The following is a 16,261-nucleotide window of genomic DNA, read 5'->3' on the forward strand; positions in this document are numbered from 1 at the left end:
GCCAAGTTCAACAAAAGCTGATGTTTTCTAACTCTACTTCACCACAAACAACAGAGCCAAATAGTTGTATTACCTCAAGAGTTCCTTTGGCAGAGTAAGCTGCATACGAATACAGGAGGTCTTGGCTATGAAGTGTTTTGGTCTCTCTGCTGCATGGTTGCCCACTAGGATAGAAGCATTCACCGTTGTGTTTCAGGGTTACTGTGTTTGAGGAAGAGCCTGGTAGGTCAAGCAAAACAGAGTAATTTACCAGCCGAACATCTTCAAGGCCCTGGGAAGTCCACTGAACCAGAATTTTCATTGCAGTGTCCACATCATCTTCTCTAGAGAACTGCAACAAATCTCTGGAAAAGACACACAAGTAAACACAACTTTAGTTTATTTCCCATCAAGACACTTATATTTTAGTATGTTTCAGTCCATAATTTTATTTATAAAATGCATGGATAACAAAGAAGGGATTAAAAATAATCCATAATATTTTGGATATAATTTATTACTAATTATGAGCTGAAAGCAACTGCTCTTTTGGAAATAAAAACAAGAGGAAAAAAGGAAATATAACCAGTTGAAAGAAAGAATCTCATAGGAATTACCACAGTAATTGTTTCACAATAAATCTCTCTGGCTCTGATTAAATCTCTGATACAGCAACAATTTAACTAAGGACTGAATATGAAGAACTTAATCTGAAGTAACATTTCAGGGACTTCAGGGAGGGCATGATGCTGAAAATTAGTTGTAATTATATGTTTGGCTTAAATTCATCAAGAAAAGCACATTTGCTAAACAGAATGGCACTGTTTCCCCAAATATTGTGCTAGCTGTCAGAAAGTTTTCTTCAGATTTCCTACCTGCACTGAACGATTAACTGAGCCAACAACTTGGCAAGATTACAACACAAGCCTGCAAATTATTTTGGCAGTCTCTACTACACAGGCCAGTTGATACTTCTGATGGGTTGGTCTGGGCTCGTATCACTGTTCAACACCTGCTCCCAGATGAGCCATCGGATGAAAATGGTGATGGCAATGAAGAACCACCCTCCTTCCAGGCAAAATCCAAAAGATACGAGGTGTAGAGAGTATTTTAAAGATAACTTTAGAGGACAGAGCTGCTGAAGGGACAACTAAAAGCTTTTCCTACTCACACAGTCAAGCACTTACATAAGCAAAGCAGAGCAGACATAAAAAAGCACCATTATTCAAATAAAAAACACTATCCAAATGCAGTACAAAAAGCTTACGTAATATTGGCTGTTGGTTTTTGGTTCTTTCTTCCTATAAAGCTCTCAAGTTGAGAAACAACACTAAGGATCACAGAAGTATTGATCTCCAAGCACTGAGACACTGACACTGCCTGAAACTGTTCTTCACAACTTTCTCTTCACAACAGGGCCAATTATATTTAGAGGCTTTAGGGTCCTTAATAGAATATTTTAATACCCTGTCTTCCACACATCAAAATCAACATCTGAATAATGCACAGTCTTTTAAAAAGCATTATTCCAAGGGATAGGTGTTTGAGAATCCTACCAAGTGCTTTAAAGGCACCCTCGTGCTATTCAGAACCCAGCTGTGAAACTGCAGCCAGGATGCTCCTGGCTGAAGGTACCAACCCTGCTTCCGTTGGGGTCTGCACTAACCCCAGGGAGAACTCCACCAAACAAAGCTTATGACAGTAACCAAGTACAAATACTCCCTTCTCCATCCCAACAAAACAATCTTGTGATTCAACAGATCTTAAAAAAAAAAAAACCAAACCAAACCCTCAACACAAACATTTACTGACTAGATGAAAATAACATTAGTACAGCCTAGAAATGGCTCCAAAATGGTATACTGCATTCAAATGTCTAATGCCTATCACTGCATTACATGAGTGAAAATTATCCAGCATCCCAAGGATTTTAAAAATACACAAAAGTTCTCTGTTTGGAGAAACCTGCTGTACCCCAGACTGCACTGCAAGGTATTCGCATACAACATTCAAAACCACTTCAAGAACATTGGGACTTATGCTGAAGGCTTCAGAGGTCTTGTCTGGACAAATCACTGTCTTGCAGAATGCACCTTTTAAAATCACCTAAAATAGGTCTTCCAGCAGTCTACATGAGACAGATGAGTTAATCCAATCTTTAGTATATTAAAAGTTTCCAATTTCATCTCCTGTGCCTCCTAATGTAATGGCATAAACTTGGGCAGTGCAGAAAGAAGTTGCTTGATTAACACAATCAGTAACAGAATATCTACACTTTTTTCATGTGATAGAAACATTAATAGATTGAGCAATAGAATCAATAACTGAAGAGACTTATCTCTAGCCAATAAGATTACAGCACACTGCAGCAATTATTAGCTACTTTAAATAAAAGCAATTAGGCATTGAAAGAAGAAGAGACAATAAGCAAATTGCCCCCTTAATAATATAAGTTACTTTCCACTCCACAATTAAATAAGTACGTCTTAGAAACTTTTGTGGCAACATATCTGATTAAGTTAAAGAAATGAGCACACAGTATTTACTCCATAATGTCTTTATAGCATGTTAAAATCGAATTGCAGATTATGAGCACACATTATATTACAATAAATCAGCACATATTAGAATACTTTTATACCTCTTATGAACACTGCCAGCAAGAGCCATTTTTCTTTCATATTTCTTTTAAGCACTGACTTGCATTTGTCTTTGCTATCATTCTATTGACTGCATCAGCTTAAAGTCAGAGGCAATTTAACTCTGTATTTTTATTACATGCTAGTTGGATAAGAAGTATAACACATTAATAAATAGCCTTTCCAAATTTGATGGAGCTTAGGAGAAGTGTGAAGTTTGGCAGTTTGTCCTGGAAGAATTCTGACACTTCACATGTGCTTCATGGTCCTTCTCTATCACCTGTCAATTGCTTCCTGAAACTTCTAGGACCCTGAGATTCACAGTAGTAAGATTTAAGCAGTGGAAAGAAACAGGCCCTGGGGATGATTATGTTGCTTGCTTTTCAAGTGGTTGCATACTCAGTAGGAATCAATACCAATGTGATTGCCAATTTCCATCTACAACACTGCCTTCAATAACACCAGTCAAATCTTTTATTCCCTTACTTGCATTAAAAAGATGCTTTATTCTGCTACTTGTTCAAGTGCTGTCAATGAGAATAACCACAAAGTTAATGGGCACATCTCGCTTGCTGTAAATCTACATAATTTATTAGAGCCACAACAGACTTCAGATTGAGTCTCAAGTTAGAATCAACATCAGCAAATAAGACAAAACCAGTTTGGATAGTATTATACCTTTATCAGATGCTCTCACGTGGATTTCTATGGATTGCTTGTCTTTACTTTCTAACACAGATCAAATAATTAAGTAATGTACACCAAAAAAAGCATATAAAACTTACTTCATTAGTATTCTGCTCTATCTCAAGTATGCTCAGCTCCTGAACTTGAAAAAAACAACAGATAAAATGGATGTTGGGTAGTGATAGGACTAGGGGGAATGGAGCAAAACTAGAAGTGGGTAGGTTCAGATAGGATGTTTGCAAGAAGTTCTTCACCATGAGGGCGGTGTGACACTGGAACAGGTTGCCCAGGGAGGTGATGGAAGCCTCAATCCTCGAGGTTTTTAAGGCCAGGCTGGATGGGGCTCTGAGTAACCTGATCTAGCAGAAGGTGTTACTTTTCATGGCAGGGGAGTTGGAAGTAGGTGATGCTCAAGGTCCCTTCCAACCCTGAAAATTCCATGAAAATTGAAACACTCAGCAAGCACACTCCAGTTAGGTGAAGTTTTCCCACTGTGCTACCATGACATGATCAAGAAAATCTTTATGAAGACTTCATGATTTCCTGTGTAAATAATAAGTCTAAGTTATATCTTACTCCCTGATTAGTTGAATGTCTTGGCCAGTGAAAAGTAGATCATGAAAGTTGAAGGTTCAAAATTCTAAAGTTAGGAAAACAATTTGAAATGAGACAAAGCTACATCTGCAACAAAGCCAGGCTTGCTGCAGCCTCTGCAGCTTCAAAAGACCACTCTTAAATGGGTGATTATGAGAGGTCATCAAGCAGACAGTCAAAACACAAAAGTTTCATTTTCAAACTGGTAACTGTGGGGAACATGGTGCTGGCAGCTTCTCTGCTGTAACAGCACTTTTTTGACACAGCTTGGTATTGGTATTTGACACAGCAACGTATTGCAACTAAACCAGCTGCTTGTTGCTGGTGATACACAGGGACATTCAAATTTTGACTGTAAACCTTTAATCTTTATTTTCTTCCAGTTCACTGAAATTGTTAATAAAGCAAGTACTGGACTTCAGGAAAGCTATAAAGTAAATCTAATCTTGCAATGGGATGGTTTTTCAGCTGAGTAGCTGCTTTCAAATGTTTGCAGTTGCAACGAATTGACCACATAATATTTTTGTTAAGGTGTATGGGATCAAAGTGTCACCTTGCCTAGGAAGCTCTTATGGAAACACATCAGATCAGGGTTATTCTATTCATAGGCTTCCACATATATGTCTTTTTCTCCTACCCACAAACTTCATCCAGGCTGAGTCTTAAAACTGCTTCCATATGTCCAGGATTTCAGAACTCATTTCAGTCCATTAAGTGCTGAGAGTTTCAACCATGCCAGGTGAGTGCACAGCACTCACACAGCCCAACTGCTCAGGGTATGCACAAGTATTTTACTTGATTGCAGATAAGAGCATTTATTTGTATCCAACACATATAGCCTGTGCACACAGCAGCCTAACATGTTCAGGAAACACCACCTGCCCAAGCCACATTCGCTTTAATTTTAATGACATGCTCCTGTCAATTAGAGTGCTCAACTGGTTGGTCTCCAACCTGCCCAACAGGATATCCTGTGGTCTGAACTCTCTGCTGCCAATCTGCTGATTACAAATAAATAAAACAAATCATAGAACCACTCAGGGTTGGAAGGGACCACAAGGATCATCTACTTCCAACCCTCCCTGCCATAGGCAGGGTCACCTCACACTAGATCAGGCTGTCTAGAGACTCATCCAGACTGGCCTTAAACGTCTCCAGGGATGGGGCTTCCACCACCTCCTTGGGCAACCTGTTCCAGGGTCTCACCACCCTCATAGTGAAGAACTTCTTCCTAACATCCATTCTGAATTTACCCATTTCTGGCTTTGTTCCACTCCCCCTAGTTTTATCACTATCTGACAGCCCCAAAGTCCCTCCCCAGCTTTCTTTTCAAAGGGAAAGAGAGAATAAAGGTCTATCAGAGATCAGAACATGCAAGAGAGACATTCCCATGGTGTAAACAGCTGAGTAGATGCATCTTAGTGCAGGATTAGCTTGAAAACCACTCCAGGTTACATTGCAAGGCCTCCAGCAACTCCTGTGGAAAACAGATCTATGACATATCCTTTGTCACACCTGGCATCACACTCTGCACATTCTAGATATTCTGGGAGTATTTTTAGCACTAGCATTAATATTAATTTTGTGGCAGTCATGGGTCACAGGAAATATGGTATTGTGCTCATTCTTGTCACACAGTGACTATGATAATGTCCAAAACTACCATATAACTGTCCAGATAGACTTACTAAATCATGACCTAACGAAATACTAGTGGTTGATAGCACAAAAGCAACAGAACACTTTGCTTAAATGTAAGATTTGGAGACTACATATGGGTCAATACTAAGTGACACCACACTAAGTCTTCTGTTTGTCTGTTTTTTTGCCATTCAGTCTCATCACCCACAGTAGCCCTTCTACTGGGAGACAGGGCAGTTGGCCAGGCCTACACTGTCAGCGAGTTCTGCCTGATAAAAAAACGTATACATGGCTCATCAGAACACAGTGGTGAATGTGTGCTCCATCCTAATGATGGGGAAGTCAAAACCTCATTCATTCTTGAGTGAAAGCAGACTTGCTAGCAAAGGATGCATTTAAGGATTTGCACCTGCATATTTCTATGAATGCTCCACAGAACCTAAAATATAGATCTCAAGCTAATAATATAAAGAAGCATGATTTATGACAGCTTTTGTTTTTCACAGACACAGAAAAGATGTAACACATTAAACCATAGAAGGTACATAATGTAAGGTAACAGAACACTGGATCTTGGTTTGGTTGCACAGTTGTCTAGAAGAAAAATACTTTATCCTGTAAACATTATTTGAACTATGCTTTTAGGGTATTTTCAATAAAAAGGGATTTAAGCCACCTCTTAGGGAAAATTGTGCCATGAGTTAGCACAAGAGCACTTTTAAACTAAGTTTCATAGCGTTTTGAGAATCATAGAATCAAGCAGGTTGGAAGAATCTCCAAGATCAGTCAGTCCAACCTATTATCCAGCCCTAGCCAATCAACTAGACCATGGCACTAAGTGCCTCATCCAATCTTTTCTTGAACCCCTCTAGGGATGCCAATCACTCTCTCTGTGAAGAACTTCCTCCTAACATCCAGCCTAGACCTCCCCTGGCACAACTTGAGACTGAGTCCCTTTGTTCCATTGCTGGTTGCCTGGCAGAAGTGATCAACCCTCATCTAGCTACAGCCTCCCTTCAGGTAGTTGTAGACAGCAATATCACCTCTGAGCCTTTACTTGTCCAGGCTAAACACCTCCAGGCCCCTCAGTCTCTTCTCAAAGGGCTTGTGCTCCAGGACCCTCACCAGCTTCGTCACCCTACTGTACTGTATTTCAAAGTCCATCTGGGTATTAGAGTTTCACAGGATACCTTGGTCACATGTACCTTCTCCTAGCACAGCACAATTGCATGCACAACAGCTTCAGGACAAGCCTCTCATTTTCCTCAGACATCCTTTGTCAGGGCACTGATGAAGTTCCTCAGATATCAGCCCATGCTGGCTTTCAAGATTCGCTGTTTTGTATATTTTACCTTTCCTCCAACCCCCCACAGGACTCCAAAGCATATTGCTACTACCCAACTACATCAGACAGCCAAATGCCTTTTATATTTTTGAAATAAAACTAATGGGAATAGTTCAAATCTCACTTGGCAATATCAGGATACAAGCCAAACTTGCATTTGAGGCAGATGGTGAAAGGCATTGAAAAACAACTGATTCTCTCACTTTGGTTCCAAAGTTTATTGGAAAACAAGCAATTCACTGTTCCTCTACACTAACCATTGCAAAGTCATAAATTTGCCATAGGTGAGCTTTCTAAAGCTTTCCAAGAGCTTTGGATGTCAGTGATGCTGACATCTCGCCAGCATCCAAACCTTCCAAATGCTTCAGAACATAAGAATGTCAATAGAGGTTCCAACAAGGGTCTATCAAATGATGGGGCAGAAGAGGGTAAAAGCAGAGCAAGCACACACAAAATCTCTCAACTACTCTTCTAGTCTATTTTAAGCTTAGAAGATTTTTGGGGAAAAAATATCTAGCTCTGAATATCTGTGACTTCTTTGACAGTATTCACCTTACTTTTTAGCAGTAACATGCCCACTTAAATGGAAAAAGGCTCTTTCAGTTTTGTTTGTTTAATAAAAAAACAGTTCTTCCAGTTACATAACCTTTTATTGTGAAAACGACCACCCATAGTAAAACTCAATGCCTTTCCTATTTCAGCACCCAACACAGGAACCACACAGCAGTATTTGTAAATAGTGTTCATGTAACAGAATGCTCTACATGTTCACTCACCAGTCCAGCACATTTTTGCACTCTATTAATAGCAAACTACTGCATAGATCTTACTGATGAAGAAAAAAAAAATATAGAATCATAGAATGGTTTAGTTTGGAAGGGACCTCAAAGATCATCCAGTTCCAACCCTCTGTTATAGGCAGGGACACCTCCCACTAGAACAGGTTGCTCAAGACCTCATCCAACCTGGCCCTGAACATTTCTGGAGAGGGAGCTGAGCTTCCTCTTCTCCAAGCTAAACACCCCTTGCTCCCTCAGCCTCTCCTCATAGGGCTGTGTTCCAGGCCTCTCACCAGCCTGGACATGTTCCAGTATCTCAACATCTCTGCCACGTGGGACAGAGTCAAATGCCTTACTCAGGTCCAGGTAGATGATGTCAGTTGTCCTTCTCTTGTCCACTGTTGCTGTGACTTCATCATAAAAAAGCCACTAAATTTGTCAGGCATGATTCACCCTTGGTGAAGCCACGCTGGTTACCACCAATCATCTCTGCTTTGTTTTCCATTTGCCTTAGTAGAGACTTCAGAAGCATCTCCTCCATGATCTTGCCAGGCACAGAGGTGAGACTGACTATTGAAAACCTCTTGAAGTGCAGCAACTGAATCAGTCATATGACTTATGAGTTAATCTAATCAGTAAAACTCTGTGGCAATACAGAGCATGCAGCCAAATCCACCAAGAGATCATCACTGACATTGAGAGAAACCAACTCAATGACACCCAGGTATCCAAGTTCTTCAAGGCTGAGTATCTGTCAATAAGGAAGCCACTTACGATGAAATAAGCTCAGTACCTGTTCACCACGTAGAAATTATATCTGTTCTGAATTCTTTTACTCTGATTTTCACTAATTCCTCATACTGTAATTACAGAATCACAGAAACATCCAGGTCAAGTTCAACCTATAACCCTACTCTACAAGGTTGATCTTAAACCATATATCCCTAAGGACCACATCCAAATGACCCTTAAACGCATCCAGGGTTGGTGACTCCACCACCTCTCTGTGCAGCTCACTGAATATCAGAAGCAACTATTATTCAAAAATAAAGGTCTTAGTAGAATTTTTTTCTTTGCAGTATGGAAAATAGATGGCAAAAGATCAACATTACTGCAGTACTTTGTGAAGGAATTGGCTTATCAACAGAGCACAAGAGCACAGTAAAACGCACTGGCCAAGGCAAAGGTTAAATGTGTTAATTTGTAATGGACTATGAGCACGTGCACCCAGCTGAAGTTCTGATGTCATACAATAACTTGCTAAATGACTGCTTTTTGATCACTTAAAATTATGTAGGCAAAATCTGAAAGGCAGTTGACTTTGATATCAAATCAGATGCCCAAGAAATGAAAACCACACAGCTGTGGAAGCTAAATAAGAAAAAAAGAAAAAAAACAAACAAAAAACCCACACAAAACCACCAGAAAAATAAATTAAAAAAAAACCACCACCAACAAAAAAACCCCAACCTGTAATATAAGCAAATCACTCAAGGGCAAGGCAGGTAGGCAACAACAGAGGAACAGAAACCAGACTGCCTGATTCATGCTCATAGATTCCAGATATTGAAGTCTATCACACTTTATCTTAAATCATTCTTAACCTTTATTTTTTTAGCACTCATTTTTTCATGACATACACCTTCCTTAATGATCTAGTGCAAGCCAGATGAGAACACCATTTAGCATTTCTCCCCCATCATTCTGGAGACACATAAAAAAAAATAGGATGGTAATCACTATCCATTTTCAGAATAGTTAATGAACCACAGACACCTTAGTATGAAGAACCACAGCTTCAGACCCTCCAATGGGCTATTTTTCAAAATCCCAAGGACAGTTAATACCAGGTGAGGAAGAGAAAGGAGATAGTTTTTACATTGTATTCTTTGGTGCAAAAGAAGCCACTGCTGTGGCTCCTTTTTCATTAGCAGAGGGTTTAGGTGCAAGGCTTTCCTTTTAGGAAAGTAAACACATCACAGAATCATAGACTCAATCAGGCTGGAAGACACCTCCAAGATCATCCAGTCCAACCTGTTATCCAGCCCTGGCCAATCAACTCGACCTCACAAAGTGCCCCACTAAGTGCCTCATCCAGTCTTTTCTTGAACACCTCCAGGGACGGTGGCTCCACCACCTCCCTGGGCAGCCCATTCCAATGCCAATCACTCTCTCTGTAAAGAACTTCCTCCTAACATCCAGCCTAGACCTCTCCTGGCATAACTTGAGACTGTGTCCCCTTGTTCTGTTGCTGGTTGCCTGGCAGAAGAGACCAACCCCCACCTGGCTACAGCTTCCCTTCAGGTAGTTGTAAACAGCAATGAGATCACCCCTGAGCCTCCTCTTCTGCAGGCTAAACACCCCCAAGTCCCTTCGCTTCTCCTCACAGGGCTGTGTTCCAGGTCCCCACCACCTTTGTCACCCTTCTCTAGACACATTCCAGTATCTCAACATCTCTCTTGAATTGAGGAGCCCAGAACTGGACACAGTACTCAAGCTGTGGCCTGACCAGTGCTGAGTACGGGGGAAGAATAACCACCCTTGTCCTACTGGCCACACTGTTCCTGATACAAATCTTTCTTCTTCCCTGACTATGGACTCTCAGTCTTCAAATATTTACCACAAACATGACTAATTTAGTTCTTTTCATTTTTTTTTTTTTAAGAGAGCAAACTGGTTTCAATAGATGAACCGAGTGTAAAAAGAAAACACTTCAAAATATATGCAGAATGGAGATATCTACACAACAAACTTCTTTTTCCTTTCTTCTTTTTTCCCCCATTAAACAGTCTCATTTGCAGGCAGATCTCTCAAAATGATGCTGGTTTATTTCAAGTTTAGTAAGAGCACATAATTTTTTTTCCTGAGTAACTTCCACAGTTGCCAAGTTTCAGTCACAAAAGATAGCCTCTATGGCACACAGGATCATGTGTGTGCATAACACCACAATCCATTATCTCTGCAGAATTACACTTAGAAGTATTATAACTAAACTTGTACTATGTCAGCAGATACAATAGTGCTCTGCATGACTGAACCTAAACCTTTCTATTGAGCATGGAAGTATATCTTTACCTCGTGTTTTAAACATAGCAGAAGGATTCTATTTTTTTTCAAAGTTTATAGTCCTAATCATTTAACAAAGGAACTTACTACTATTTTCACCTAATGCAAGAAAAGAACAAGGTCTCAAGCTCCAAACAACCGTGCCCTGCATTTTCCAGTCGGTTACAAGGCTGAGGGCAATGCATGCTGCAGCTGAAAGGACAGTAAAATGACAATCCTCCACCTTGAAAGCGTTTGCATATGAGCCTGCATTCAGAGAGAGTATTGACCCAGCAAAACTTCACAATGATATCATCTTCTTTTCTTCCCAGACCGCAGGGAATATGTCAGTGTCTCAATAAAATGTGACCAGCTGCATAATCAAGACCAAGGGGTACCTTTTACTGTTGGAGACAATTACATTTACTTACAGCAAGGGACCATTTCTGTATGTGTGTGAATACCACTGGAGGTTTCACTAACACTCTTCTGCACAGAAAACTTATTGATCAAAAAAGTATAATCTTGAAACCTTGCTTTTTACATAGAACATCTGCTGATCAAAACAAAAACGTTCAATACTACCCAACTGGCTGCATTTTATTCCTTTCAGTTGCCAATCATTAGGCTATGCTGTGAACTGAAAAGCAATTAGATTAAATGCCAGGTGTTATTGTGATGGCACTGGACATCTTGACTTGAATGATATGACTGAACTTTCAGAAAATATCCTAGTTTCCAAAGGACAATGAAGAATTATGAGGGCATGATAACTCGAAATCCTAGGAAATCTTTGCAATGCTTAGAAAAAACTACCTATTATTTGAAGATTCAGAATTATTTGGAATTAGATTCCCAAATAAATGTTGTTTGTTTGTTTTTAATTTAAAAAAAAAGGTAAAACTTGTGTTTTGTCTCATGAATCTCAAGAAGTTATCTACATAAATTGATTGTAGACATACAAAAAGCTCTCTCTAAAGAAGCAAGCATACAATCTTGTAACAGGACATTGGGAAGAGAATACAGGAGATTATTTGGTTCAAGACAGGCACAGCTCACCTGACTTCAACTCCAAGCAGATGTTTTTCTGCCCTCTTCCAGATATTCACAGATTACACTGGGTTGGAAGCGACCCTCAAAGTTCACCTTGTCCAACCTCCCCAGCACTAAGAGCAGGGACATCTCCAACTAGATGAAGCTGCCCAGGGCCACATTGAGTCTGATCTGGAATATCTCTAGAGACAGGGCCTCAACCACATGCCTGGGCAACCTATTCCAGTATTTTACCACTCTCATTGCAAAAAGTTTCCTTCTTTAAAATCTCCTTTGTCCATCCTAAATAATCACCCTATATACTACAGCGTTTGAACACTCTTTATGTGCTCCTTTCCACCACTGAGAACAGACTAACCTTTTTCACTCTGCAATTGGTTTTCTCATACTTAAGGACTGCTCTTATGATCTCTCCTCATTTGAACTTATGCCAAGTGTCCTCAGCTTTTTCATCTGTTTCCTCAGACCCTGCTCCTGAAAGCTCCAATTACCCTCCTTGATCTGTTCTGGTCCTCTTTCAGCATGCCCCCACTCCTCATGAACTAAGTTCCAGTAAATGGACACTGCGTATATGTCACTGTGCTTGCACTGAGCACCCTCTGTGTTTGCTCTTAGTCCACTGTATCTGCAGTCACTCTTGCCCTGTGGCAATCACCTATAGAGCCCACTTCAGGTCCACGGGAGAAAAAAAAAAAATCTTTCTTTCTTTCTGTCACTTCAAGGCCAATATCCACTTATCTCCACTCAGTCTCTGGGCCACAAAACCCAAACCAGATGCTCTATGAAATCCACTCACCTCCAGTAAAGTGCATCCTCAAGGGGCAGGTTGGAACACCTACACTTCCAGGGAAAAATGAAGGTGTGCCAACATAGAGTCTGTTAGTCCCAGGAAAGGGACACCTCACCTGATCCTCCTCCACTTTCTGGTCTCACACTTTTTGGTATACAGCATTTCCTCCTTTCACCTTGCAAGCACCAAAGTGTAACTTGCTTCTCCTCAGATCATCTATTTACCTTTTTTTTTTCCTCCCTCTGGACTTCTGGCTCTTTTTTATCAAAAAATAAAATAAACCACACTAAGTGCCCCAAGGACAGTGGGTAGTGGTTTTAGGGAGTAACACTTAACTGATCTAATTCATTTTCAGCTTTTCTTAATGATCTGACTAAAATTTCAAAGCCCATTTTAAAGAGAATAAAACACAAATAAAAGAGAAAAACAACAGCAATATGCAGATGTTCAGGAATTGGAATCAAGGCTGAAAAATGCCCCCTAGTATTCGACATACTTTAATGTGCAATCACCTGAATTGCTTACTGCAAGTACAAATGGGCTATTGTAGTGCAGCCATGTTTCAACCTGAAGGCCAGAGGGGGGTAGCTGTTGCTAGGCAGTACAAAGTGCTCTATTCCAGAGCTGCAGTATCAATTAAAGCTTTGGGGGAAGAAAAATAATAAAAAGCAGAATCATTACACATCAGTGGTGAATTTCACTGCATTTTCTAGTGTGTCTCTTCCTGTAAAGATATTGGAATTTGATGTCTGAGTCTGCTTTTCAAGTGTTCTGCAGGAAGCCACAGACACAAGGACACAAAATAGGACTCTGAAATTTAGCAGAGCAGTTTTTCACTGATGAAGTGTATACAGAATGTGGTCATGTTCTCTTCAGTGCAGAAAATAAAAACATTGCCATGATCATCCTGCACTACAAGACAAAGTCATCTCTTTCACTACCCATGAGCTAGAGGAATTCTAGGAGGCTGATGATCTTTTGTCATTAACATGAGATGAATAGTTGCATTCTTGGTAACAAACTGCCCATGTGGATTACACAGACACAACATTCCATCTCAAATCTCTTAAAAATCTATGACCTTAATACATATAGCACATTCATTGACACATCAGAAGGATAAATATCAAAATGGAAACAAATAATAAGGGGTTGGAAATGTAGATCTATTCTAATAAAGCTGGACCATACAGAGAAGTTTCTGATTATTCAGTCAGGAGAGAAAGAAAAAGTAAAGCCACAGCTTCAGTAGTGTAGCTACAGTCCGAAATATACAAACCAACTAAAATGCAGAAGATGACAATTACTAACTCTATCTGAAGTAATAGCTACTAAAACAGAGGTATCTGTAAAGTCTGTGGTTTTGAAAAGCTATAGATAAATTGAATTTTACTGGAAATACTCAGAAGACAAATCTTACTCAGTAAATATGGGAACACAGTAACATTTTCACTGCAGTCTAAAGTGCATCGTGCCCATTCTTCAATTTCCTCCTCCACCCACCCCCAAATGGCTCAGATTAAGGGCCCATATTGCTGAGTATTCACTGAGGCTCTCACAGAATTCTGCCAAAAAAAAGGAGAAAAACACGACAGTGAAAGACTCAACAATTCATGTGCATTTATCCCTCAGAGCAACACATTGTAATAGCAAGTTAAGGATTTTGCAGGGATCTATTTTAATAAACTGATTTAAATTATACAGGTACAAATCCATATGCAGGCATTATTTTAAAGTACTTGTTCTGTTTGATGTGAAATCATTGGAGGCTTTTATTTCTCTGCATTTTCTGATGGCTAAAAACATGCCCACAAGCAGTTTCCATAAAGCACTGCCACACTGCAGTACCTATGTCAGCCCGGCACAAATTGCCAGCCCTCCCCCAACACCAATTAAAACTATACCCAAGGAAGCTCCTTTTAAAACAATATATATACATCTCCTTCAATTTCTTCCAGGACAGAGACAAAGACAAGTAGGACAGTGCTCACTGACTTCAGAATTTCACTTAGATGCTTAATCAAGCTACTTTTAATTAAAACTTCACTATAACTGCAAGCAGCAATTACTACCAGACCTGAGTAACTCCAGGCATATTAGAAGGTAAAAAGGAGTGAAAACACCACAGTACTGTGTGCCTTGCTGATGAAGAAAATAAAGCTCTGGAAATAGATGCAATGTTGAGTGAAACAAATAGTGATTTTTATTCAATCTGATCACCAATTAAAGTAAATCTCACATGTGGTTAAGCTCAGACATTCACTTTATCTGAAATCATGGTAACACAGAACACAAGGAAAGATGCTAAGCATAAGTTCAGTGAAGTTAATAGTTGTGTCAACAAAATGCAGTATTATCTGTCATATTATGGCAAGCAATAGTTTCCAAACTGCCTACAGAATTTAGGAAAGCAAAAAGACCTAGCTTCTATTCTGAGTTGCATGTGAGAGCATCTTCTCTACCTATGTTCAATATCTTTATTGATGATCTGGACGAGGGGATTGAGTCTATCATCAGTAAGTTTGCAGACTACACCAAACTAGGAGCAGATGTCGATCTCTCGGGGGGGGGGGGGGGGTAGGATTGCCCTGCAGAGGGACCCAGACAGGCTGGATGGTTGGGCAGAGGCCAATAAGATGAGATTTAACAAGGTCAAGTGCAGGGTTCTGCACTTTGACCACAACAACCCCAACCAGCATTACAAGCTGGGGACTGAGTGGCTGGAGAGCAGCCAGGCAGAAAGGGACCTGGGGGTACTGGTAGATAGTAGCTGAACATGAGGCAGCAGTGTGCCCAGGCGGCCAAGAGAGCCAAAGGCATCCTGGTCTGGATCAGGAACAGTGTGGCCAGCAGGACAAAGGAGGTTATTCTTCCCCTGTACTCATCAGTGGTCAGGCCACACCTTGAGTCCTGTGTCCAGTTCTGGGCTCTTCAATTCAAGAGAGATGTTGAGATACCGGAACGTGTCCAGAGAAGGGTGATGAAGCTGAGGAGGGGGCCTGGAACACAGCCCTGTGAGGAGAGGCTAAGGGAGCTGGAGGTGTGCAGCCTGGAGAAGGGGTGTCCTCATTGCTGTTTACAACTACCTGAAGGGAGGCTGTAGCCAGGTGGGGTTGGTCTCTTCTGCCAGACAACCAGCAACAGAACAAGGGGACACAGTCTCAAGCTGTGTTGGGGGAGGTCTAGGCTGGATGTTAGGAGGAAGTTCTTCACAGAGAGAGATTGCCATATGGAATGGGCTGCCCAAGGAGGAGGTGGAGATGTTAGTGACAAGACTGGATGGGGCACTTAGTGTCATGGTCTAGTTCAGGGGTCCTCAAACTATGGCCCACGGGCCGGATGTGGCCCCCCGGGTCCTCAGTATGGCCCGACAGTATTTACAGAAACCCCCCCCCCCTCCCCCCCACTCTGCTGGGGTTTGGGGGGGAAACCAAGCAGCTGCTTCCTGCCACTCAATCTGCTCGCTGGTCTCCCACACACCCACCAGGACCGGGCTGGAACCAAACTATAGTCCAGCCCCCAGCAGTGTCTGAGGGACAGTGAACTGACCCCCTGTTTAAAAAGTTTGAGAACCCCTGCTCTACTTGATTGGACAGGGCTGGGTGCTAGGTTGGGCTGGATGATCTTGGAGGTCTTTCCCAACCTGGCTGATTCTATGATACTGTTTCAAATAGGACATTTGCTTAGCTAACAGCAGTCACACCACCTA

General features: G+C 41.0%; 1 protein-coding gene across 1 annotated transcript in view; it reads right to left on the bottom strand.

The window, feature by feature from the left end:
- NAALADL2 (N-acetylated alpha-linked acidic dipeptidase like 2) overlaps window positions 1-16,261 on the bottom strand; it is a 343,221-nt gene that overhangs the window by 239,827 nt on the left and 87,133 nt on the right. Inside the window, exon 4 of the mRNA XM_064164711.1 lies at window positions 74-344. Within this exon, the coding sequence (XP_064020781.1) occupies window positions 74-344 (271 nt within the window). The remainder of the gene's footprint in view (window positions 1-73; window positions 345-16,261) is intronic.

This window comes from Pogoniulus pusillus, chromosome 26 (genome assembly GCF_015220805.1).
Source record: "Pogoniulus pusillus isolate bPogPus1 chromosome 26, bPogPus1.pri, whole genome shotgun sequence".
NCBI lineage: Eukaryota > Metazoa > Chordata > Aves > Piciformes > Lybiidae > Pogoniulus > Pogoniulus pusillus.